General features: G+C 49.2%; 1 protein-coding gene across 5 annotated transcripts in view; it reads left to right on the top strand.

Annotated features, from left to right (window-relative positions):
- Positions 1-26,627, top strand: part of IGSF3 (immunoglobulin superfamily member 3) — a 100,142-nt gene that overhangs the window by 66,751 nt on the left and 6,764 nt on the right. For 4 of the 5 annotated variants that reach the window (XM_061183630.1, XM_061183633.1, XM_061183634.1 and 1 more), the window contains exons 5-10: positions 1,808-2,197; positions 3,591-3,650; positions 6,378-6,779; positions 9,481-9,885; positions 19,305-19,715; positions 23,172-23,579. In XM_061183630.1, the coding sequence (XP_061039613.1) occupies positions 1,808-2,197; positions 3,591-3,650; positions 6,378-6,779; positions 9,481-9,885; positions 19,305-19,715; positions 23,172-23,579 (2,076 nt within the window). The remainder of the gene's footprint in view (positions 1-1,807; positions 2,198-3,590; positions 3,651-6,377; positions 6,780-9,480; positions 9,886-19,304; positions 19,716-23,171; positions 23,580-26,627) is intronic. The other variant, XM_061183635.1, reaches the window with a different exon arrangement.

A 26,627-nucleotide genomic window follows, 5' to 3' on the forward strand; every position in this document is an offset into this window, starting at 1 on the left:
ATCAGAAGACTCTTTGGCTGCCAGAAGAAGACAGCCACTGTTGCAGCCAGCCTAACTCTGAGGAAGTGGGAAGTCTGAGGTCTGGGGCACCTGTTTGCATGTCTTCAGTGGCATTTATGTGGAAGGGGTGCTTTTTTTTTTTCTAAAATCTCTGATGTTGAGGTATAAATTACTGTAATCTGGTTGACCAGAAAGCCAGTATCTGACAAATGACATGGGCTCCGTCCCACGTGGGTGTATACATCTAGGCAGAGGCTAGCAGAGTGAAACCCAGGTCTCTCAGGTTGTTCTTTTGGGAAGGGAAGCTGAGGCAGCAGCTGTCACTTTAGAAGTGAGCCCTTGGAGTCGTTGAGGGTAATTCACTTTGTCAGGAAGTTTGGGTAATAAAGGAAGAAGCTAATTCACTGGAGAAAATGGGTATTGGGGGCAAGACACTGGCTCATGTGGGAGGGGAGGAGATGGAGAGCCTGAGGAACAGGTGGGTACAAAGCCAAACTTGAGTTGGAGAATAGGAATGTGGAAGCAGCACTCTTGGTGATTGCTGTGTTTTTTAGGGAAATAGGATTCTCATCTGCTTGAAGAGTGCATGGGATAGGGGGATAAGAATGGGGCAAGGGCCTTAAAGATAAGATACCACTTAAAGATAGTGGTAACGGCTTGGAAGTGCCAGTGTGGGGAAGACAGTCAAGATTGGAGCTAATGGAAGCTAATTGGAGCTAATTCCTATACAAGGAATTCAAACATCCCTGTAAATGCGATTCTCCAGTCAATGTTTTCTTTAGAGGAATAGAGCTAGAACTGGGAGGGGAAGGACTTGGGCAGTACTTACAACTGCAGCCTCTTCCACCCAAGGCTCTGTGACTCTGTTTTCCAGGACGCTTCACTCCTTTGTCTTCTGCCACGGGTGCCTGTGAGATACGATAATTGTCTCATGGCATTGACAGTCACCGTGCACCATTACATGGTGTGTGGGACAGTTAGTGGCGATGAGCCCTTCTTTGATCACCACCTGCCCCCCGCCCCCCCCCATGCCTGGTTCAACTCCCAGCTCTTTGAAGGGTGCTTGGGTTCACTGACCATTTCAGAGGTCATCTGGCTGTCCTTGGAAGTAGGTACTTTCCCACTCCATCTTTCTAGAGATTTGATCTGACAGGTGATAGATTAGTGAAAAGACATTAGTTTTCACTTTTCCTATGCAGTTTTGTTAGGGATTGTCTTACCTGTGTCTTATTTCCAGTATTCACTTGGGGGTGGAGGACATCTTTCTCTCTCTCTCTCCAGATGGATGGATAGATAGATAGATAGATAGATAGATACATAGATAGATGGATAGATAGATAGAATGTTTATTTGGATTGGGGTCAGCACCTGGGGCACTGGGTAATTTGTCTCACAAGTCTCAGCAGCATCATGTCTATAATATCTACTGAAAATATTTGTAATCCTGATGCTTTAATGGAGTTCTGGGCCTATAGATCAAGGATGGACCTTTGTAATCTGCCATGCAAGTGAAATTAGGAGTGATATTGCTTGCTGACCTCAGAGTCTAACTTAGGACATTATACGCTGCAGACAGAGCCCTGTCGACTTGATTGGGATAACAAGCCCTTTAGACTCTCTGGGTCTGGCCACCTTTGAGTTCTCTCTGTGATATTTGAGAGTTTTTCTCTCAAGACACGCGTGGAGGTGCCTTCCCAGTAGTCAGCTTGGTGAGAAGGTGTGGATGGTGGGAATTTGCTGATGCAGTTTGGAGAGCCGGGGTCCTCGGTCACCCAGCATGCATCCGTTTTGTTATTTGTTTTCTCAGACAAAGAGTTCACCGTTCGGCTGGAGACGGAGAAGCGGCTGTACACGGTAGGTGAACCGGTGGAGTTCAGGTGCATCCTGGAGGGGCAGAACACTCCCGACCGTTACTTTGCCGTCTCCTGGGCCTTCAACAGCTCGCTCATTGCCAGCATGGGGCCGAACGCTGTGCCGGTCCTCAACAGTGAGTTCACCCATCGGGAGGCCAGGGGCCAACTCAAGGTGGCCAAGGAGAGCGACAGTGTCTTCGTGCTGAAGATTTACCACCTCCGCCAGGAGGACAGTGGGAAATACAACTGTCGTGTGACAGAGAGAGAGAAGACAGTCACCGGGGAATTCATCGACAAGGAGAGCAAGCGTCCCAGGAACATTCCTATCATCGTCCTCCCCATCAGTAAGTGGAGGGATGTGCTGCTTCCTTCTCCTCCCACTGGTCTCGTTCAGTAGCTAGCACTATCTGAGAGAAGTCGGGGCAGAGGAGAAGAGCTATGGGGAGGGAAGGGCAGGGCGGGGCAGGTTCAGTCAGAGCTGGCAGAGAAAACCTGTTACCCCCTCTCCTTTCTCCAGCTCACCTGCCCACACTTAGCAAACCACCTCCCCCGCCCCGGTAGGCAGAGCGTCAGGTGTATGTTTGCAGGCTGGAGAGGGGCATGGCAGAACCTAGCGCTAGCAGCTCTGTGTAAACGCCTGCAGTGCCAGCTCAGCCTGGAGGCCAGCCAGGAATCCAGGACAGCTGTTTGCTCCTGTGCGGGAATTAAGTCCCAGAAGAAGTGGGTGGATGCCTGTCTTGAAATCTCACTTAAGAGGGTTGGTCTTTTATGGGAGGATTTTAAATGCTAAAGTGCATTATTAAGAAAGATTTGCTCTCTGGGTTTTGGAGGTATAGGGATTGGCATTACCCTAATTGTCTATCCCCTGTCGGAATTGGGTTTTTAAAAGTCAGTGGATGGGACCTCTCACATCTTCCTGGAGCACAGGCTTTTAAAGCTTAGCTTATTTCCAAGGCTGCTTAGGTGGGCTCCCTGCCTCCTTGTAGCTGGCATTGTCTGGGTGGGTATCAGTCAGGACTGGGGACTCGGGGGGCTACCTGTGTTTGCTTATGTTGGGTTTAATTCTCCATAGTATCAGGATGTCCTCATTAATATCTCATTTCTCTCATAGTTTTGTTTTTAGTAAAATGAGAAAGCTTAGAATGCCCTGATTTTAAGCAAGATGGTGAAGTTTTTTAACTAACCTTTAACCTATTTCTCCACTGCTCAAGCTGTTCTTTCTCTTAGCCCTGTAATGATTCCCTTTACATTTTTATTTACACTTTTACATATTTAATGTAGTTTCAAGTGTGAAGAAAGGAAACAGACAACAGGGGTCTTGCCACTCTTTTTTTCTTTTCTCACCAACAGGATGACTTTCCTTTGTGCTTTTTTTTTTTTTTGAATCTCTCTCTCACACACGTCTCATTATCTTGAAATTCTTTTCTTTCTTAGACTGTTTCCCCCTGCAATGCCTAGCATGGTGCTTTGCGTAGGGTAGGTGCTTGCTGAATATTTGTAGAATGGAATTTGTTAAACTGGATGCCCACTCTCTTTAGTATTTTCCTGTCGGACTGCGCCTGCCTTAACCACAGTCTCTCTACTTTTAAATCTGCAACTAATTCCTCATTGTTCTATAAGGATCCAGTGAAGGGCAGCCACACTGTGTACTTCCCTATTTTTTGTACTAAGAGATTTCCTCCATCCCCTTCCAAGAACTTGTTTGATGATCTGTGGCCTGCTATATTGCTTTTCCAGCAGATAACTGGGTAGTTAAAGTCCCCCAGCACCACCAGATCCTGCCCCAAGGCCACTTGGGTAAGTCTGCCAAAGAACAACAGTGATCACATCGGTAATGGTGATAATAAAAACTCGGATTTTAATGGCGCTTTTCCTCTCAAGAGCCCAAAGTGCTTCTGCGTATATCATCTCCTTCTCCACTCCCACCCCTCCAATCCTTGGAGAGGCCAGTATTCTATTCATCCTGTGAATGAAGAGGCCAGAGCACCATACAGGGAAGTGGCTGAGCCGGTTCTGATAGTGGTCGAGCTTGCATCGCATTAGAAGTATTTGCTTCTAACTCCAGATTCACTGCTCTGCGCTTAGCCTGTGCTCCGTCATCAACCTCCTGATTTGAAATTTCATTTGTAACCGTGCACTCAGATTCTCATTAGTTCTGTCCTAGTTTTCATTTAATCCAGAGAGTTTTAAATTGTTGGCTGCCTCTTCTCAGGCCTGAGAACACTTGTAAATAGTCTTAACGGGCAGTCTGCACTGTGTCTGCATTTGCCTTTGCCTGGGCTGCGGAATCGTTTTGCTTCTCGTAGTTTCACATCTAACTGCGTGGTTTTTCCAGGCTTGCTCAAGTAACAGAGCACCAAACAGCAGCCCTTGTAACAAACAAGCCAGGGCTTATAGAAGATAGAGCCCATTGGGGTGACAGTAGGGGGTGGGAGTGATGTCCTGCAAGTCATTCTTCTGCTTAAGGCAAGCAAAGGGATTTTTTTTCCATTGATGCCGAAGTTGCCCTTCTTTAATTCCTCACTGATAACGCTGGAAGTGAGTCATTAATGAGTCTTTAATCTGAAGAGGAATATTGTTATTATTAATGATGATGATGAAAAATAATTACCCTATCTAATACTCTCAGTGTCGTGACCCTAAGAAGTAGGGCTCTTAGTATCTCCATTTTGCACATAAGAAATGGAAGCTTGGGTAGGTCAAGTAAGAGCCCCAAGATTGCAGAGTTAGGAAGCAGTAGACCTGGGCCTGAGCGTGCTCTGCCTGCCTCCAAATCCTTGCTTTCAGCCACTACTGCTACAGATGTAGCTACTTGGCAGCCCCGTCATCTCCATGACTCATCTAGGTATGGCTCCTGGGAAAATTCTTCTTCCCCACCCTGTCTGTCCGGACCTTTTTTCATGTGAAACAAGCCAATCCAGAATGGGTGGCAGACGTGTTCACTATAGCAAGAGCTCCATGCCTGGGCTCAGGGCTCATCTTTGCATGTTTCTGCCTGTGAGGGAAACACACGGGAGAAAAGATTGATTCAAATGCATGGTCATGGGTATGCTTTTCCCCTCAGTAATTGGGTGTGCCTCTTAATCTGGGATTTGATTTACTGATTGATTTAAAATTGATGTATGTGTTTCATGTGGATGGTGCCCAGGAAATTGGAGCCGAATTAGTCTGGTACTTTCTGTTTTTTAATACTTAAGGGCTTTTGGAGCTCTATAGATAATTATACAAAATAATCTATGCATAATTAAGATAGATTAAAGTATCCACACTCTTTATAAAAACAAAGAGTTAATGGGAATAGTAAAATTCATTATGATCATGGTAACCAGTTTTTGAAAACCTATGTATTAGGTGTTTTATAGACATTGTCTCATTTACTTTTTAATCTTTAAAAAACTGCACAATGTAGCACTCTCCGTATCTCATAGAAGAAGGCATGTAGAGCTTAAATAATTCCATTGAGGGAGTTCATATAGCTAAGTGAGTAGCAAAGGAGCGAAGGAGAGAGGAATCCTTATCCCAGAGTTTGATTGGCAGAAAGTCAAGGTCAAGAGCAGCGGAACCCCAGGGCTGAAGGTGGACAGCAGCAGGAAGGCGAGCCACCGGCTTTGGTCTGTTCCTGTGTGTTAATCAAAGTATGAAAGCTTGCTCCCCACACACGCTGTGAAATGAGGCCATCTGTGCTCCATTACTGCCCACACCCAAGCAAGCACGTGTTGTCCTCCAAATACTTCCTGTCACTTTTTTTTTCTACCTCCTGATATTGCCCTGAAGGACTCAAATGGCATGTATGGATGTTCAGCTTTTATTTGACTTCTGTAGCCCTAAATTATGGGAAGATTCGGTGAAGTAGAATTTTCAAGGTATTCAACTTACTGAAAATCCGAGTCAAAAATTCTTGAACCCTGCTGAACACATTACAGTCATCCTTCAGATTCTGAGGGGGATTGGTTCCAGGACCGCCCCAAATCTGCGGATGCTCAAGTCCCTTATATAAAATGGCATTGGATTTGCATATAACCTACGCACATCATCTCTAGATTACTTATACCTAATACAATGTACATACTATGTAAAGAGTTGCCAGTGCACAGCAAATTCAAGTTTTGCTTTTTGGAACCTCCTGGAATTTTTTTTTTTTTTTTGGCATATTTTCTATCCATGGTTGGTTGAATCCATGGATGTGGAACCAGGGGATATGGAGGGCCTGATGAATTGCTTTGTGCCTTAAGGGTAATGTCTTTCTGTTCTGATTCAGTCTCAGGTCTTAGACGCTCATGATCCCACACGTTATCTTTGTATCCAGTAAAGGGCCTCCTAGGTTATCAGATCTAAAATCACAGGGAGCGAAACCCAGAACCAGCCAGGGCTTGCAGCAGCAGCAAGTGTCAGAGTGCTTGCATCCTCCAAGGTCCCCTTGTACCTGAATAGAGTGACATTTGTACCCCTCCTCCTTTGATGTCCGTGGGGAGGGCTCAGTGGAGCCTAGAAAGCCCCAGCGTGGCACTCTCTCCCTCTGCACAGAGAGCAGCATCTCGGTGGAGGTGGCCAGCAACGCCAGCGTCGTCCTGGAGGGTGAGAATCTACACCTCTCCTGCAGCATCCACACAGCGGGTAGAGCCCTAGGCCGCTTCTCCGTCATCTGGCAGCTGGTGGACAGGCAGAACCGCCGCAGCAACGTCATGTGGCTGGACCGGGACGGCACCGTACAGCCTGGCACGTCCTACTGGGAGCGCAGCAGCTTTGGGGGCGTCCAGATGGAGCAGGTGCAGCCCAACTCGTTCAGCCTGGGCATCTTCAACAGCAGGAGGGAGGACGAGGGCCAGTACGAATGCCACGTGACCGAGTGGGTGCGGGCAGTGGATGGCGAGTGGCAGGTCGTGGGGGAACGCCGGGCCAGCACCGTCGTGTCCATCACAGCTCTCGGTAAGTAAGCTCGGCAGTCTTTTCGTGGGACCGTTGGGGAGATGCTCCCATGTCCAGACTCTTGTAGGAGATAGACAGCACCTTCCAAAGGGTTTGATTGAAGAAAGTATTTATGGAAGTGTGGAGGGGGTTCAAGGAACCAACAGTGGTTCTCCATGGCGGGCCCTGGGGATGGGCAACAGCTGGGCGCTGTTACTACTCCTTGGTCTGGGTGGTAGGAGTGAAGTTGTAAGGATTCTGGCCAGGGGAGTGGTGGCCCCAGGTGGAGGAACCAAGGCCACTGCCAAAATTAACCTGGAAGAGCGGGAGCAAATCCTCTCCCTCCTGCACCCCAGGCCCTCCTGTATCAGGGGCTCAGCCCTCCTAAAAATTCAGAGCAAGGCAGAGAAGGGTAGAAAATCACCTTTTGCCATTTATTTAGCCCTTACTACCCTTTCTGGCTGAGTGTAAGCACTTAAGCTTAATTGTCCCTTGGAATCCTCACCTACCTACAGATAGACACTGTCATTTTACAAGGAGACTAGTGAGACAAGTTGGCTAATTTGCCCAGGACTATAGCTTTTAAGTGACAGACACACAATCTGAACCCAGGAAACCAGCAATCTGTCTTAAATTTTTTTTTTCAAAGCTTGTGTTTTTACCTTTTCCTCTATAAGGCTCTTCCTAAAGAAAGCCATTTCCTGATTAGTATGAAATTAAAAGATACCTTGAAATCTGCTAAAACCAAAGAATATTAGATTTGCTTCTCACAGGGTAAAGAGGCTTCTATCAACATTTATCTGCCTAATAGAATCAGTATATTAAAAGACCAATCTGCTACTTTGCTGGGGAGGTAACTTGTCATGTTAGGTGTTTCTGTTTGTTAAGAGACTGTGACATCAGTTGTCCTCAGTGACTTTGCATCCCACCCCTGGGACCATGCTGCCACCTTCCTCATAGGTAAGGCTGGTGGTGCTTTGGACCGTCTTACCCCAGTAAAGATGGCAACACCAAGTGGTTTTGCCCTCAACAAAGTCCTTTTTCACCGCCTGCCCCAGATGAGAATTATTTTTACTTTCCATAAGCTTAATCCCAAAGGTTGACCTGCTTTCTGCACTCATCATCCCATTCAGATTTCTGTCTCTGGAAACCTCATCCAGTGGTTGAGTTTCCAGGTCAGCTCACTCCCCGTGTCTCTGCTCAGTATCCTGTGTGGACACGTGGAAATGGAACCTGTGAGGAAAGTCCTGGGCGTCCAGCAGAGGGAGTCTTTTCCATCCTGTTCCTGTGAGGCTAGGAATGTCTGAGGGGTGGTTAGGGTTAGAAGTAATTTTACAGCATCAGGTTGTCCTCTGAGTTTTTTCATATTCACCGTATGTCTGTGGTTCCCATAGCCAGAGCTTACCAAGGGGCTCTGGCCAGGCTCTGCCAAAAGATTCATTCGGTGCCTTGTTTTTTACCTATGAAGTTTAAAGTACTTTCCTTTATGTCTATTTGTTTTTTAAACAAACTACATATTTAACAAAATATAGTATATACTGTGTGTCAGGTACTATTCCAAGTATTTTATAAATACTAACTCATTTAATCTTCACAAGGACCCATTTTACAGATGGGGAAATAGAGGCAGAGAGAAGTTAAGTAACTTGCTCAACGTCACGTAGCTAGACAGTGCCAAAGTTGGGCATCTGGCTCCAGGGTCTGTGCCTTTAACAACTGTCTTATGCTTCCTGGGAGTAAAGCAACCTAATAAGCCCCCCGGAATCAGTGGCACACAGATTTGTAGAGTGACTGCCATTTACTGGCAGCTTGATAGTAGACAATTTATCTACCCTCTCTGGGCCTCAGTTTCCTTATCTGTAGGAAAGGGGTGATGGATTCAGTGAAGTGTGATGAAAGCCAAGCAGTTGGCACCATGCCTGGCCCATAGTGCTCAGGAAATATGGCTGCTGTCAGTTTTATGATCATAACGAATGTGTTAACAGTCAGTCGTATTTCAAGGCTGAAGGGACTCTGATCACTTCTACTGAGGAGTCAGTATTGGGGATTAATGATGCTGGAATATGGAGAGACTCAGCCTAGCGCACCTGCAGGGCCCCAGCTCACCCCAGGTCCTACTTGGTGAAGGTCAGTCCCTCCTGCTGTGGGTCCCTTGCTGCCTCTTTGCCCTGGATTCCTTGGGGAGGTGGAAGAGGGACCGGAGAGCAAGCCGGCGCTGCCCAGCCCGGGGAGCACAGGCACCTGCTCCACCTGCCTCCCGTGCTCCGGCACTGACGCACTGGTGGGCCAGGCACAGGGGCCGTCCGGGCTGGGGCAGGGTGCATCCACCTGAGTGTGATGAAGGAAATCGGCCCTGGGGCTCTTTTCTCCTGTTTCAGCGAGGAATCCCAAGATATCTAGGGATGGCCCCGCCTATGTGCACTCAGTCCCTGTGAGTGGGACTGATCCAGCACAAATCCACGTGAGGGTTTCATCGTGAAGAGTTTGCTAGTGCTGCTTAAGGAGGGTTGCCGCCGGCCTCTTTCTGTGGGGTCCTGTGAACTGCTGGGTTTGTGTGTCAACACGCTAGCAAAAGTAATACTGGCCTGGGCATCCAAAGAGCCCCATGTGTGAGCCTTTGCTCTGTCATGCTAGCTTTTGCCAGGAGCCCTGTCACCATGTCACATGGCCCTGAGAAAGCCAAGTGTCTCCTCTGGCCTGAGTTTCTCTGCTCTCTCTCCAGAAACGGGCTTTGCAGTCACTGCCATCTCCCGCACGCCGGGGGTGACCTACAGTGACTCCTTTGACCTGCAGTGCATCATCAAACCCCATTACCCCGCCCGGGTCCCCGTGTCAGTGACGTGGCGGTTCCAGCCGGTGGGCACCGCCGAGTTCCATGACCTGGTGACCTTTACCCGGGATGGAGGAGTCCAGTGGGGGGACAGGTCCTCCAGCTTCCGGACCCGAACGGCCATTGAAAAGGCTGAGTCCAGTAACAACGTCCGTCTGAGCATCAGCCGAGCCAGCGACACGGAGGCGGGCAAGTACCAGTGTGTGGCGGAGCTGTGGCGGAGGAACTACAACAACACCTGGACGCGGCTGGCCGAGAGGACCTCCAACCTGCTGGAGATCAGGGTGCTGCAGCCAGGTGAGGGTCCCGGGGTCCCCCGCGCCTGCTCCGGCTGAAGAGACCCGCAGGGAGGCAGGAAGTGTCGTGCGCTGAGCCCTCGGCCCGGCTGCTCTTATTTCCCAACTTTCTAGTTTGAGAAATTTCAGGTGTGTGGGAGGTCGCAAGACTCGTATTCCCTTTTGGCGATGACCAGTTGTTAACATCTTACCGTGTTTGTTTCTCCCTCTGTGTGTAAATTTTTGTTGTTTTTGAACCATTTGAGGGTAAGTTGCCAACGTCAGGATACTTCCTTCCAAATACTTCAGTGTGTATCTCTGAAGATCAGGACTTTGTCCCACCCGACCACAACAGTGTAATCAGACTCTGGGAATTTGACGTGATTATAGGACAGTACTAGCATTTCCCCAGTTGTCCCGAAAATGCCCCTTACGGTGTTTTTTCCTTCTAGGATCCAGTCAGGGGTCACACATTGTATTTAGTCATCATGTCTCTTTATTTTTCTTTGATTTTTAACATTTGTTAAATTTTTATTTATTTATTTATTTTTAATAATTTGGCAGTTTCTTTTCTTTTTTTAAAAATTATTTATTTATTTATTTGGTTGCACTGGGTCTTAGTTACGGCTCTCGGGCTCCTTAGTTGCAGCTCGCCGGCTCCTTAGTTGCAGCATGTGAACTCTTAGTTGCGGCATGCATGTGGGATCTAGTTCCCTGACCAGGGATCAAACCTGGGCCCCTGCATTGGGAGCCTGGAGTCTTATCCACTGCGCCACCAGGGAAGTCCCTGTCATGTCTCTTTAGACTCCTTTCATCTAGAATAGTTCCCCAGCCGCGTGCGCATGCGTGCGCGTGTGTGTGAAGACGTTGATATTTGTGAAGTGTGCAGGGCAACTAGACTGTTTTGCAGAAAGCTCCGTCTCTTAATGTCATCTCCTATAATCCTTGCAACAGTGATGTGAACAAGGTACCACTGTCCCCCCGGTTTGCAGACAAGGAACCTCAGAGGCAAAAGGGAAAATAACAGGTACTTACTGAGTATTTGCTTTGTGCTAGGTGCTTAGGGTTGGTTATTTTATGAGAATTGCACAACAGCCTCAGGAAAGATTAAGTGATCAGCCCAGGGTTGCCTAGCTGGTGAATGGAGCCAAGGTTTGAATCCTTGTCCTTCCTTCCTCGACACTTTCCCTGACCCAGACCCTGTCCCCCTGCCCTGGATTTGAGCGCATGAGAGCAGGCAGGCGGAGTCTCTCTCGCAGCAGGTGATAAGGATGCACTCATTTGGGGAGCCTTAGTCAGGGGGCGTTCTGCAAACACTCACCTTCATCAGGCCCTTCCCCTAACGCGGGGGGGGAGGGTGAGTTATTGCTGCTCTTATGGTTTCCTCCGTGTCTGTACCTGTCTCCGGTTAGGGTGGAAGCAGGTGGAGGGTGGACCCCGGCCCTGGCTCCTGCTTCCCTCCATTGCCTGGCCCCAAGCAGGAGAGCACAGGCATGCGTGCAACGAAGGGTGGGGGCTGGATGGGAGGTGACTTTGCAAAGACTTTTTTCTGACTTTCTGCCCCACCCACTTTGCAAAGATGGTTTGAACACCTTGCAGAAAGGATTTTTCTGCCTGCTCACAGCCATGATGTGTGCCCAACCCGGTCTGCTCCACCACTGCAGATGGTCACGGTGCTTGTTATTTTCAGCAACGCGAGGTTACGAAATGGCAGTGTCTGGGCTTATCCTTCGCCTCTTCTAACCCCATAACGGAGTCTGTATCGAACCAGTTTGGAACAAGTGAACTGTATAAATGATGGGACAGTTCCTTGGCCAATTAGAGCCTAAACTTGGACAACGAGATGCCAGGGAAGAGGTTGCTCTGCTGAAGTGGATTTTCAGGTTAATGGAAGGCTAAGCAGAGACCCCATTTTGTGTGAACCCTTGTTGTGGAAAGTGCCGAGGGACCCGCTTGCCTGCCTCGCTGAGTAATTGCACCCTTTGTGGTCTCCTCTGGCCTCAGGGTCAGGCTGTGAGCCTCCTTGGTGCCCGTCACGTGGTTCCAGCTGCAGAAGGTAGAGGAAGTGCTGACCCCAGGACCTTGCCTAGCCTTGCCTTTTTGAATAAATCCCTAATATTTGCTTGTTTGTCTCACGACTTAGAATCTAAGGCTGGAGTGACTCAGGGAAGAAAATGGAGTTAGGTCATTGAAGGTTCTAGTTATTTGGATTCAGATCAATTCATGGTGCTACTAAAGGGGAAAAGGGGCAAAGATGTATTAAATACGTCTTGGGTGCCAGGCTTTGTGCTTAGTACCTCTGTTTTCTTTTTAAATTCATCCAGCAATGAAATAATATAGATGCTTTTATGCCCATTTTGCTAATGAGGAAAGCCAGGCTCCCAGTGTTTAGGGGCCTTGATGGAGGCAGACCAGCTTGTCAAATGGAAAACAGATTGGAACAAGACTGGAGCCTAGGTCGTTCTGATGTCCATATATCTCTATTTTCCATTACATCATTTTATTGCCCCCTGGAGAATAGTTAGGGGACCCAGGATCTGCTCTGACCCAGACACTGTCTTCGTGTCTCCTGTGGCTTACACTGAGTCAGTTTGTTTGTGATTTCACTGTAAAGCAAGAACTAGCAGTGGCTGGCCTGGGAAACTTGGGAGCGAGCACCAGGGTGCTTGGCCTCTGCTCAGAGGTGCATGGTAATGCACTTGGCTGGCCCTCTGGGGGCCGCAGAGAGCAGGGAGGGTGCTGAGGCTGGGCGGGCGCGGCCCCTGGGAAGGGCTGTGGCACCAGGGAGAGTGCATCCCCCTTAAGTGTTACAATCTCTCCTTATTAAATATTTATGCATTGAGCACTTAATATTTTCCAAAGGGCTTCATGTTCATTTTTACTCTTTTCCCCGCACACCCTGGTTGGTACTGGTGCTTTTATTTGGGGGAAGTAAAAGTGGAAAAATACCAGAGGGCTGACCGCGTGCCGGAGCGTGTACTGGACACTTGGTGTAGATGACCTCAGTCACCTTTGCTGCAGCCCTGGGAAGAAGCTACTGCTTTCCCATTTTATAAATGGAGTAACTGAGCCTCAGAGAGGTTGGGACTTGCCGGAGTCAAGAAATAGAGAGTGGGAAGTGGGGATGGGAACCGAGGTATGAACTTTATTAAAAAGCAGTTGGGGTGGATGAGAGGGAGACTTTGGCCTTTTTTAAGGCCATATAATAAAAAATTATTCTTTCTAGGACTTCCCTGGCGGTCCAGTGGTTTAAGGCTCCCCGCTTCCATTGCAGGGGGCACGGGTCTCATCCCTGGTTGGGGAACTAAGATCCTGCATGCTGCACGGCGCAGCCAGAAAAAGGGGGGGAAAAAAAGTATCCTTTCTGCATTCAGTTAATAGTATCATTTACAGACGCAGTTTCTCTTTGTAGAGTGCTGTGTGGAGGCGTCTCAGCACCGGTAGCTGCAGAAGTAACAACAGTAACGATAGCAGCTAATCTCTGCTGAGCTTTTGTAGCATGCCCATTACCACCTTGAATGCTTTATATACAATAACATTCTGCGTTCTTAATTCATGCAGTGCCACGAGGGGGTGCTAGCTTCACCCATTTTGTAGGTGAGGACACTGACACAGAGGATAGATAAATTCTCCAGTGATTCATAATAAGTGGCAGAGGCAAGATGCAAATCCAGACAGGCAGTCTGGCTCCAGAGTCCAGGCTCTTCATTTTATTTTATTATGGTAGTTTTTTTTTTTTTTCCCTCAGGAATTCTCTTTGGTACCATGTACTTTGATTTAATCCCCGCTCTCTCTGGTTTACCATCCCTGAGCCCCTTTAGCAAATACTTAAATTTGTTCTTTTTAAGTTGGGGTCACAAGGTCCCTGTAGAGGTTCCTCAAGACACGGTTTGCTAATGGTGTAGGAGTTTAAGTTGTGCCTCTTCGGATGCCTCTATTTCTTCTAACTTCTGCCACCAGGTGGCTCTAAGGCTTGGGGGCACCAGAGCTCAACCCAGTGCTGGCTTCTTTCTGCTCTCCTTCCATACCTTGCCTCTCAAAACATGGATTCTTATCCCTGCTCTGGTGTTCTCCACAGGAATATCATCGCCCTCCCCCTGCCCCCAACCCTTTTAGAAGATGATTTTGTCCAGTATTCTTATTCCAACAGCATGAGGCAGAAACCCAGGGACCGTTGGCTCGCTCATGCCACTCCATTTATCAGCCCTCCACAGCTGATGTCACTGGCTCCCAAGAAGGCTCTGTGTGGTCTGTGCCCCAGACCAGTCCTTTTGCCAGAGCCGCCTGCTGACCTGACCACATCACGGGTATTTGTTTCTTTAAAATCTCTGGCTGGATGGCCTGATGAACGTGTTGTGGATCTCTTATTGACCATTCTAGGCTTCCTGTTCCAAATGCACATCCCTAAGGTAATCTTCAAGGAACGCCATCCCTCCTGTTTTGTTGTTGATTTGGCTTAGCCTTACTGCCATCGATGGCAGAGTGTGACCCCACAAGGGGCATTTAGGCAAGCCTTTAAGCCAGGTCAACATATTCGATTCTTAGCTCCTAATCAATTCTTTTCTCTTTTAATTTTGAAGCATTGCTTTGCTTCTTTCTGATTTTCTTTAGCACCCAAAACACCCTCCAATTACATCTCCCTAAATACAGAGGAATAAGGGAAATGTCAGCACTCATATTCCAGATATTTACAACCATATCTTGGTTTGGCTATTAAATATTGCATGTTAAAATTGACGAAGCAGGGACTTCCTTGGTGGCGCAGTGGTTAAGAATCCACCTGCCAGTGCAGGACACACGGGTTCAAGCCCTGGTCCGGGGAGATCCCACATGCTGCAGAACAACTAAGCCCATGCGCCACAACTCCTGAAGCCTGCGCGCCTAGAGCCCGTGCTCCACAACAGGAGAAGCCACCGCAATGAGAAGCCTGCGCACCACAACGAAGAGTAGCCCCCGCTCGCCGCAGCTAGAGAAAGCCCGTGTGCAGCAATGAAGACCCAACGCAGCCAAAAATAAATAAATAAATTTATTAAAAAAAAAAAATTGACGAAGCAATAAACACGCTTCCAGGAGGACAGCCTCCGGTGTAGAAAGCTGACTTGTCACTGGGTGTATTCTGCTGGGATTTTACTGATGGGCAGTCAGGATGAATATTCAGTACCCTCTGGATGCTGCCAAATCCGTTCTCTCCAATTTCTTATTGCTGACCTGGCAGATTGGCAGAGCTGAGGGCTTTTTCTTTGACTTCTGGGAGTCCAGGGCTTGTGACAGTGGCTCTCCTTGTCACAGTCTAGTAGGTGACAGGCTGCCCCATCCTTCAGAGGGATTGGCCCCTCCTTTCTTTCAGGAGAACCTGGGGTTCTCCTTCCATCCCCTGTGCATGTGGCTTCTGCCCGCTGGCTGTTCACAGATAGAGTGAGCATGAGAGCAGGGGCCCTAGAGGAGTGCCCACCCCTCCCCCCGCGCCTCAGGCCTCGTTGTCATGGTAACACCAGGCGCAACTATTTGGAGTCAGTGAGCAAGGGTCACTGCTGTGTCTGCAGACGGGTAAGGCAGACAGGGCAGTAACCCTCCTTCTATGAGGACAGGTGGGACATGCGTGGGCGCGCACACACACACACACACACTTCCCCCACAGCTCTTCCTTCTCTCCCAGTCTGTTGGCTGACTTGTGTCCCTCAGTTTGAAAAATCTCTGCTGTCCAGCCACTGGCCCCCTCTCCTCCTAACATGACTGATTACTGTCACGGATCTATAATAAAGAACAGAGTCTTCCTTTTCTCCCTGTGCTCCCTCACTGCCTGTATGCTACCCTCTGGCTGCTGCTTGCACCACTGCACAGAAACTGCTGTCTCTAGAGTTACCTGTGGCCCCCTCACTGCCACACCTGTGGCTTCTCGAACTTAGCGCATCAGAATCACCTGGAGGGCACGTGAGCCCGCAGGTCTCTGGGCCTCACCTGTGGCGTTTGTGAGGCAGCATCTCCACCCCAGGTGGTGCTGATGCTGCTCGGCCACAGGTGATCCGAGGCCTCAGAAGGAAACTCTCCAGAGGCAGAAAGAAAGGGCCCTTCCCTCCAGCAGGGAACAGCCCCGCTCTGGAAGTCGTCAGGTGCCTGAGAAGGCAGCTGCTGGGTGCGCTGGAGTCTGGGCTCACAGGTGGGGTGCTGAAAGGTGGGGCCTGGCCCGCAGCCTCACACCCTTCTTCCTGGCTCTTCCTCCTGCTGACTCACTGTTGGTGATTAACCAAGTCCTCAGCATCTTGTCTTTCACCTTTGTGTTTATTGCCTAAGTCCATTCACTCACACAGCCAAGTCCAAGGTTTCTCGGGCTTTCAGGTGCATCTGAGTCACCTGGGGGTCTTGTTAAAAGGCAGAGTCTGGTTCAGGAGGTCTGGGGTGGGGCCCAAGAGTCTGCATTTCTAACAAGCTTACAGGCGACACGGATGCTGCTGCCACTCCGTGGACAATACTTTCAGTAGCAAGTTTGCCACTTAGGTTTGGCAGTTCTCGATCTAATATGGAGCTTTGAACGTGGGACTGAGCCAGGAAACCGAAAAGAAAGGGGAATAGTGAAAATGTACTGCGTGTTTATTATAGACCAGGTTCTGTGCTAAACTCTTACTGTAGAATATTGCTTTTAATCTACACAGCACTCCTCTCAGGTAAATGCTGTCATTGTTCTCATCTTGCAGATGAAAATACCTACGGTTCTTAAGGGGGCTGGGCTCTCCTAACCCCACGGAGGAAGGTGGTGCCAGCAGGCTGCGCACCGCCCAGGGCAGCGCTGGGCAGGATGTGTGAGTGCTTCCTAATTAGTCGTGCAGGCTGCTGTCTCCCCTGGGCTTCAGGAAAGGTCCTCCCTGTCCTTGAGAAGCAGGAGGAAATTCAGAGTGTAGAAGAGGAGCTGACCCCTTGCCTGCCTGTCAGACATGCACCAAATTTCAAAAATGCCTCTCTTTCAAGCTTTTCAACACTTCACAATATTTTGACGTGGGAAGGAGGGAAAAAAATGGAAATGCTTTGAAACAATTCTCTTCCTTGGATTCTTGTTCTCAGACCATGTGACTGAGCTGAAGTTTAGTCATAGGCATCCAGTTTAATATATGCGGTTACTATAGCAATGGAGGTTTCCTTAGTAACAGTTGCAAAAATAATCTGGCCCCAATTAATAATGCATTTTAAAGCTCTTTCTACTCTACACTGAACAACCCAGTTTTTTGGGCCCAGAACCAGATAATTCAGGTGGTGTCATTTGCTCTGATAGAGATATCATTTGCATGCGGTGAATCGGGTTGGAAAGGAATGAAAAGGGAGCTGGTTGTTTCAAGTATTAGAGGCAGCGGATATGAAAAGTCGACTGGCAAGCTAATGTGAATCTAGTTTCCAGAGCTTGGTTGCTTGCTGGTAAAGCCTACCGTGGATTCCAGTGCCCTGGAGGACTTCGTGCGTTTGAAGAAGGGAGAAGGCAGGAGACTGGGCTTGTTCCCAAAAAAAGATGAAACCAGAAGGGTAGGGTCATGGGCCAGGGGATTTCTCTCAGACGGGTGTCGGGTGCATTCTTGATGGCTTGAGAAGGTCTGTAGGTACGTGAATCCAGCTTCCTTTGTGAAGAGTGTCCCCTGATTTAGCACTGGGAAACAGCCTCCGAGTTGCTTTTGTAGTCATGGTATTGGGTGTCGGATTCTGCCGTACTTAGCTCGCTGAATCCTCTCAGCCACTCAGAACCTTTGTCTGTGGGTTACCCCAGTGCCCAGGTGACAGTCTGGGGCTTTCAGAAGTTTCAATTGCCTTGGTGCATGGAACTCAGACCTTGATCCTGTCTTTCCACACTAAGCTCTAAGTGAGCCAGCTAGCCAGCCCTGGCAGAGGAGGCCCAGGCACGACCAGTGGGCTCAGTCCTGTGTCTAGATCAAGAGAGATGACCAGCAGTGGTGCTGGAGAAAGGCCCAGGCCAACCTGTTCTGGCCTCCCCTCTGGGCAGGGTCACTGGAGGAAGCCCAGCTTGCTCTCCCTGTCAGGGTCTGTGCCTTGTCCTGGGTTCCTTTCTCAGCTGACGAGTGATTTAGTCCTAGACAAGTGAAGTGTAAAGAGAAAGGTGAGGGTGGGATGATGCTTTTACTATTAGCTCCGTAAGAGGAACTTGGAATTGTGACTTTTTCCTTTTTTCTCTTTTTCAGTAGGGGGAAGATGGTGGGTAGGGGAAGCAGAGCCAAGTATAATAATGATGGAATGGGTGAGATCTCAAATTACCTTCATAAGATATATTTCATTAGACCATGGCTTCTTGCCACCTTAAAGGAGAGCACGGTCATTAATTAGCAGGTAGGGTGGCCCTCTGGAGTCTGCCCTCCCTTCTGGTTTTGGAGCAGGATTGTGAGGGGAAGGGAGGCCGAAGTTGGCTCTGTTCTGTCCCATTGTTTGTCATTTTCTTCTCTGCCTTCTCTCTTCCCATCCTCCAGGAAGAGCACCCCAGCATCCTCCAGCCACCTGCTACCGTATTTCTCCAGCTCACTCTTGTTTGCTCACCCGCTCACTCACTCATTCACTAACTCACATATCCCAGCAAACACTGATTGAGTGGGTGCTCTCCAAAGCCCGAATCTGGGGTGCAGTGATGAGAACATCTCCAGGCAGGACCGTCTTATTCTTCAGAGCACCCCCAGCACTTAGCCTCGTGAGGGGCACGGAGTGGGCACACTCTAAATATTTGCAGATCAAATGGAGAAAGCTTGTTCTCTGCTCTTGGGGAGCTCGTGGATAGCATGGGAGGGACGTGAGGAAAAACAAGCTGAAGATGCGTGAGGGTGCTGATGGGAGCACAGAAGAGGGGCATCTGACCCAGTGGGATGGGAGTGAGGGAGAGGAGGACTAGAGGGGGGTGAGTAGGGAGAAGGGCCGGAGGGGAGATGGTAGGAGACAGGCAGGGAGGGCAGCTGAGCAGAGACCGAGCTCAGGGCGGAGCAGCATGGGGAGGTGTGCTGTGGGTGTGACGGGGGAGGCTTGGAGGTGAGTGAGGACAGCGGGGTGAGGGCCAGATCCTGGAGGGACTTTGTACTGTGAAAGGAATTTTTTTTCTTGTCTATAAGCAGTTGGGAGCCATTAAGCTTCTTAAGCAGGGAATTGATACGGGCTGGGTGTGTTTTTGCCAGATCCCCCTGGCGGCCATATGATGGCAGGGAGAGCTGGCAGGAGACCAGGAGAGACGGTGAGGACCTGAGCCAGGGAGAGGCAAGGAGGAGGCAAGCGGAGGGTTCTTTGGGGTGAGATTGGCCCTGTTCTGCTGTCCTCACGCCGAGCCACGCTTTGGGGGAAGCCCACCAGTGTTTGGTACTCTAGGAGCCATGCTGGACGAAACCAGGCGGGGAGCCTGGAGGCGGGACTTGGGCCACATTTCCAGGGGTGTGTGGTGATTCTGCTGAAGCACCCCCTTTTCCTTTGCAGTGACAAAGTTGCAGGTGAGCAAATCAAAGAGGACCCTCACCCTGGTGGAAAACAGGCCCATCCAGCTGAACTGTTCAGTCAAGTCCCAGACCAGCCAGAACTCCCACTTCGCCGTGCTCTGGTATGTCCACAAGCCCTCGGACGCCGACGGCAAGCTCATCCTCAAAACCACCCACAACTCCGCCTTTGAGTACGGCACCTACGCCGAGGAGGAGGGCCTGAGAGCCAGGCTGCAGTTTGAGAGGCACGTGTCCGGGGGTCTGTTCAGCCTCACTGTCCAGAGAGCCGAGGTCAGCGACAGCGGCAGCTACTACTGCCATGTGGAAGAGTGGCTGCTGAGCCCCAACTACGCCTGGTACAAGCTGGCAGAGGAGGTTTCGGGGCGCACGGAAGTCACTGTGAAGCAGCCAGGTAAGGACAGACGGTGCAGCCAGCCTGGGCCAGTAGGCTGAGTGCAGAGACTGCCTGGGGGTGGCGGGGCTCTGCGGGGTCCATGATGGATGTGCGTGCGGTACGGGGCATCATCCTAGTTCACTGCAGGCCCACCCACTTTACCTAGTGGGTCCTGGTGCTGATGGCGAACTCAGAGAAGTATCCTCTGTCAGCATCTGCTGTTGTACACAGCATCTTCACCCTGGAGAGGCCCGAGGGGCAGCTGGGGGTCGCAAGGTGCGGCAAGGCAGGATCCCCGGCAGCGCCTGGATCTCATTCTGGGTTTGCACTTTGCACCTTGGATCTCGGCCTGGTGCCAGCTCCATACCCAGGATTCCTGCCTGGAAGGCATTTTCTGGTTTCCCCTTCTTCCTTACCACGCACAGCTCACGGATGAGCCCTTCCTGTCTCTGAACGGAACCACCCCTTGGCCCCCTCTCAGACCCTGTGGGTGCAGCCTTTATTCCGTTTATATCCTGCTCCCTGGCAGATGGCGTCTGACTTCTGCCGGAGCACTTCCCAGGAGGGAGAGCTGACTGCCTCCACAGCCCTCAGTTCCACTTTTGGGCAGCCCTGGTTGTTGAAAAGTTCCTCCTCCCTGTAATTTCCCTCTCAGGTTTTAGGTCTGCCCGAGAACAACCCAAGATTAGTCTGAGTCGTATCCTTTCCAACATGTGAAGGGAGCCCTTTCTCCTTGTTGAAAAACTCTAGTTCTTTGAACTTCTCACATAGTGTGGCCCTAAGCTCCCTCTCCATCCCTCATTCCTGCGTGCCCTATAGTTAGTTGTTATCCCTACCTCTGGTGCCCGATGGGCTGTGGGATGCTGTGTTGCCACCCTGAGTCCCATCTCCATGCCTTTGCTTATGCTACCCTCTCCTCCTGGAATGCACCCCTCCTGCAGCTTCTCCCCTGTCTTCACCCCATTCCTAAGACTTTACTCAGCACCACCTCCAGGAAGCCTTGCCTGATTTCTCCTATACCACCAGGGGTTCCATATAAAACACATAATGTAATAATTATTTTCATTTCTTCTCCACTATACCGTAAGCATTTTGAGGACAGCTGCTGTGTCTTTGTATCTCCAGCCACAGACATGACACCCTTAGTAAATACTGGTTGAATAAGGAATGAATGGTTGCTTTCCTTGACACCCCAGGGCCTTTGTACTTGCTGTTCTCGTAACCTGGAACGTGTTGACCATAGATGTCCATCTATCTCGTTCTTCCTCAGAGAGGCATTCCTAGCTCATTTTAACTAAAATGGCACCCTAGTCACTCTGTATCCCCTTTCCCCAGCCCCTTCATAGCACATGTCACCACCTGGCATACCTATTCATATATGAGTAATTATGAACTACCTGTTCAGATTTTATACTCATGGAAATTCATTTATCATTGGTTATTATGTTCACTATAGTGAACACTATCACTTGTTCACTCTTAATATATTCAAATTCACTAGATGGGTAGCCCCATGAGTGAGCACAGGTCCTGTTCTCTTTACCATGCTATCCTCACGGCTTGTCTCCAGGAGGCCTCAAAAAAAGTTTATTCTGGGACTTCCCTGGTGGTCTAGTGATTAAGACTCCGTGCTTCCACTGTAGGGGGTGCGGGTTCGATCCCTGGTCCGGGAACTAAGATCCCACATGGCGTGGCATGGCCAAAAAAAAAAAAAGTTCTGTGAGCAAATGGAACCAGATGCAGAAGTCCAGATGTGGCCTGGCCCTTGCTGAATGCCATGGGGCTCGTCCCCTCCTTTCCTCAGGATATTGTATTTCTCACGCTGCCCCAATCCGGGGATTCTCAATCCAGGGATTCAGGTCTGCCCACGGTGACATTTCGTGCCGACCCTTCTGGTGCATAAAATAGGAAGCTCTGGTCTAAGTGATTGCTGTTGGTATTTCCAGTGACCTATGTCCTGCCTTCAGGCCAGTCCCTGGGGCTTTTGAGAACTGAAGGTTGCCATTAGGCCCACAGATGTTCTTTCAGGTTTCTGTTCTTCCTGTCTTTTCTCAGTTCTGAACGCTTTCCCCATTGGGAGGTCATGGTCACCCCTCCCCCACCGCGTTTCCTCTTAGTCATCATTCTGCCTTTCCCTTTTCTCATTTGTGCTGAAACTAAGAGGTTCTTGGTAGGTCCTAAATTTATCAAGGGAATTTCCCCATTGGAGATTACAGACTCACAGCAAGCTAACTGGGGCAGTGCACTAGGGCTGTAAGGCTTCTTGTCAAAACACAGTGAAATCTCTGCTTATGGGGAATATTAACACTATAAACAGAAAACTCACAGGACACAGATTAAAACAACACATTCCCCCTTTTCCGTTGAGATTTTTAATTTGTGTGTTTTTCTCCCCCCCGCCCTGCTTCGTCTAGTCCCCACCCCCTCCCTCTTTTTTTTTTATAAGAAAGCATACATTTATAGAGCTTTTGGAAAATACTAAAAAAGCACAAAGGAGAAAATAATCTTTCAACCCAGAGACAGGCAGAGTTAATATCTTCCCAAGTATATATTTTCGGAGACTGGTTATTTGAAATATATTCTCTGTTGTTTTTAATTTTTTGACCTTTTATTACAAAGGTGAAATAAATGTGCATTATAAAACATTCTGACAGTATTAAAGTGGAAAAGTGAAAGTACCTCCCCCTCCTCAGATATCACTCAGGAGGTGTCCTTCCCAGGGGCTTCTGTGCATTTACAGTTTCATAGCTTTATAACCCCTCTGGTCCAAAGAGGCTTTTGGGCCCTTTATGAAATTGTATGTGATCAGAGTGTACCGCGTTTAATGACACTTTTTCTGTGGAGGAGAATCTGTTTGGCTGAGGTTTCAAACAACCATCGGTATCCGTCTTTTCTTTACTGATGTCAGTTCAGTTCTGTTTCCACCTTGAGAGGGAACCCGTGTAGGGTTTTTTTGGTAAAGAAAGTAAGAACCGCAATTCTTAGGGCCAGCTGGTGAACGTATTAACGTGGCTTTCCCCTGCAGTTCTTTTGAGGCAGACAGCCCAGCACATTCTAGCCATCATGTGGTCAGTTTTAAAAATTTGCTCTCCCAGCAGGGTTCTCACCATGCCCTTTGCTGTCCCTTCCCAGCCACCCTCTCCCCTTGGCCATACTCTTTGTGGTCTGCTGTCCCTTGGACGTGGAGTCATCTACCGTGCACGCTCGTCCTCTCCTAAGCATCTGAACCGATGAGAGTTATAAATTAGGGGGCAGCTGTTACCGTAACATTGAACTCCATGACACTCAGGCACTCAGACCCGTGATCAAGAACTCAGAACGTTCAGGGTGTGCGCCTGAGCAGTGCTTCTGCTGATTGAGCGTGCTGCTGTCCTCCTGCGTTTGGAAGGCACCTGCTCACGTCCGCTGGGAAGGGGTGCATGCAAGTGGCTCGTTGTTTTCTTGTTGGCAACATCTCTTTCCTCGCCTTTGCAGACAGCCGCCTGAAGCTCAGCCAGGCGCAGGGCAACCTGTCGGTTCTGGAGACGCGGCAGGTGCAGCTGGAGTGTGTGGTCCTGAACCGCACGAGCGCGGCCTCGCAGCTGCTGGTGGAGTGGTTCGTGTGGAAGCCCAACCACCCGGAGCGGGAGACCTTGGCCCGCCTGAGTCGCGACGCCACCTTCCACTACGGAGAGCAGGCGGCCAAGAACAACCTGAAGGGCCGGCTGCACTTGGAGAGCCCTTCCCCGGGCGTGTACCGGCTCTTCATCCAGAACGTGGCGGTGCAGGACAGCGGAACCTACAGCTGCCGCGTCGAGGAGTGGCTGCCCAGCCCTGGCGGCACGTGGTACAGACGGGCAGAGGACACCGCTGGCCACACGGCTGTTCGAGTCATGCGACCAGGTGAGGGTTAATGCCCCCAGGCCTCCGCTCTCTTTGGTGGTTCCCCTCTAAGTGTGATATTTTATGCACTGCATAAAATTAGTTAATTTTAAAGTGAACTAATTGTTAATTAAATTAACGCAATTAATTAGTTACTTGCAGTTAAATATATGAGCATTTACATTGTACATTTGCATTCACAGTTGTCTGAGACTTTTATTCCCCTAGTGAATGGAAAATTGCACATCTGGCTTTGGCCTAAGGTGATTCTGTTTCTTAACTAGAATAGCATTTGTCAATTATTTATTCCAGAGCCTAGAATATTTTCTTTTTAAAGAATACATTCAGATTCAGACAAGTGGCAAAAATCTTGCAACAGTAGCCATGTGGTTCAGAAAATTCAGCTTGTGGATTTTCAATGGAAAAGAATTGATTCCTATGATTTAAATGGAAAATGAAGTAGCTGCAGCCTTTATACTCTCACTTCCTAATAATTTTATTGGTACTAATGACTGTTCTCTGTGGCCTTGTGCTTTTCTTTATTGTTGCTTCTAAAGTACCCAAATGCATATAATTACTGGGTAGAATTATTGTTCCACGTTCAAACACATAATTAAAGCAGAGATGTGCAGGGTTCCTGTGTCCTGCGAAACATCACATCATCATTCATTCATATCAGAGCAAAAAGTCAGTGACCCCCTGGAGGACATGGAGTGGAAATGCACTGTGTCCTCCATGCAGGGGAATGCTTTGTCTTGTGTTCTGAGCATCCGGGGTTCTGTTTGTGGTCGTGGGCACTGTTGGAAGCGTTCATAATGTTTTCACATCTAAGTAGAGCAGCTCTTTTTGTTGGTGGAATCCTGGAGCTTCACGGTTATGCCCGCCCCACACAGCATGGAACACACTTCGGGGAGTGCATACAGCCTTTGTTACAGGAGAGGGACATTATCTCTCTCCTCCGTGTCTTGCCTAAGCTGGAGGGGAAATTGCCTCTACTCTGAGTCACTCATATTTCCCATGAGCTTTCTTCCCCCGTCCCCCTTGCTTAGAAGCTGCTGCGTGTCTTTTCCCAAAGGTAAATGGTAAGTACAGCAGCGGAACACTCTCCCCCTCCCCCTCCCCCTCCCACCCATTTCAGAGATCCGCACACTGAGGCCCCAGGCAGCGTGGGAGGAGGCAGCCAGCTGCATCCCAGCCCCAGTGAGGCTGTTTATGTTCAGTCTTCAAAACAACCCCAAGTGGTCGGTTTTACTATCGAGGGAACTGAAGCCTGAAGAGAAATGTCGCACAGCCAGTCCTTTGAGCAGACTGGGTGGTCGCCCAAGTTTCCCTCCCGCCACACTGTGTGCTCACAATGTGACCCCTAAATCTGCAGCCCTGAGTCTGCCTTGTGTTCAGTCAGTTGAGTAGCCTGCCTTCCTCCCTCCCTCCCTCCCTCCTTCCTTCCTTCCTTTCTTCCCTGATTATATAAGGTGATCATGCTAATAACAAAGCATTTGGAAAACAGAAAAATATAGGTTTGAAAAGAAAATTTATCTGTGGGGACTTCCCTGGTGGTCCAGTGGTTAAGACTCCGCGCTTCCAATGCAGGGGGCACAGGTTCAATCCCTGGTCGAGGAACTGAGATCCCGCATGCCCTACAGCCAAAAAAAAACAAAAAGTTATGTGTAATCTCACTACCTACATATCTTCATATTCCCTCTGTCTTTCTCCCTCTCCCTCTCTCTCTCTAAACGAAGTCAGGATCTTATTGTTTTATGTGATTTTTTTTTCCCCACTCAGCATTCTTTTGTGAGCCTTTCCCCATGTCATTGAAAGCATTTCATGACCACCATTTTTACTGGTTGCATAACATTCATTATGTAGATGTACCTCAAAGCTTTTTTTCTTAGATATAAGTTGAACATAGAGAAGACTTGAAATAAAAGAGCTCTAAAAGTTGGGTTAAGAATCGCCTTGCATTGCTTAGGGGCGACCATAGTATGAAATATACAAACTGAAGGACTACCCTGGGTGAGGTTGTAGCTGAGTAGATTAGTAGTTGCATTTGGCTCACTGGGGAAGAGAGAGAACCACATTCCTCACCCACAGCCCAGAGTCACTGGTCAAGGTCACAGCATGGGAGCATCAGCATGACCTCGGGGAGGGGCAGGGATGAACTTTTTTCTTGTAGCTTACACATGGAAAAGGAAGGAAAGAGTGTCAAAGGCTGACCAGGGAGATACTTTGGCCTCTTCTAGAAGGGGACAGACATGGGAAACCAAAAATTTGAGTCATTAACAGAGGCAAGGCACTTGAAGGGGCCCCGAAAAATTGTGAGCTTTAGATGAGAAGACAGCAAAGAGAGAGTAGATGGGAAGAGGCCCTTCTGGGGAACTGAATGTCCCACGGTCCCTGACCACCTTGCCATGATGGGTCCATTGCCTCACTGCACAGCATCTCTCTCTGTTGGCACGTCAGCCTTGCTCCCTGGAGGGATAAGGCGATGAGTGAGGGAGTTTGAGTCGCCTGTGAACTGATTTCCTGTCCTGCCGCTTTCCGCCCTCCAGCATCTCTCCCCAGCCCCGGTGATAGCTGGGCTGATGCACCGTGCCTGCCACCTATAGCTGGTTCCTAAGCTTTTGTGTCCAGCGGTGCACACAAGGTTCCAGATGTGCTGAGGGGGGTGGGGAGGGGCTTGTCAGAGCCCCACGGAAGCAGTGGTAACCAGCTTTGTGTTCACTGGCACGCCGATTCAGCCACTTCATTGAAAGCCCAGGACAGTACTTGGGAAATGCTCCTATTTGGTTGTCATCCAAGTAGAATCCGATTTGGTCTCTCTACTTTTGTTGATGCCACATTGGCATCTTTCATGAGCATTGCATAAACAGAGCCAAAGGGAGGCCTTTTAGGAGGTAGGGAGTGAATTACTTGTTTAGAACCTACTCCAGTGAGCCAAAACCCGCAAAAGAAAGAAACAGATACAGCTGTCTGGTGGTGTCTGTGGGATGTGATTTACCTGCTCAGGTGTCTCTCTGTGGCTAGTCTGCATCTCCCACCTCTGTCAGGACACTGTCTGTTATCCTCCTG

The sequence above is a fragment of the Eubalaena glacialis genome, chromosome 3 (genome assembly GCF_028564815.1).
Source record: "Eubalaena glacialis isolate mEubGla1 chromosome 3, mEubGla1.1.hap2.+ XY, whole genome shotgun sequence".
Lineage (NCBI taxonomy): Eukaryota > Metazoa > Chordata > Mammalia > Artiodactyla > Balaenidae > Eubalaena > Eubalaena glacialis.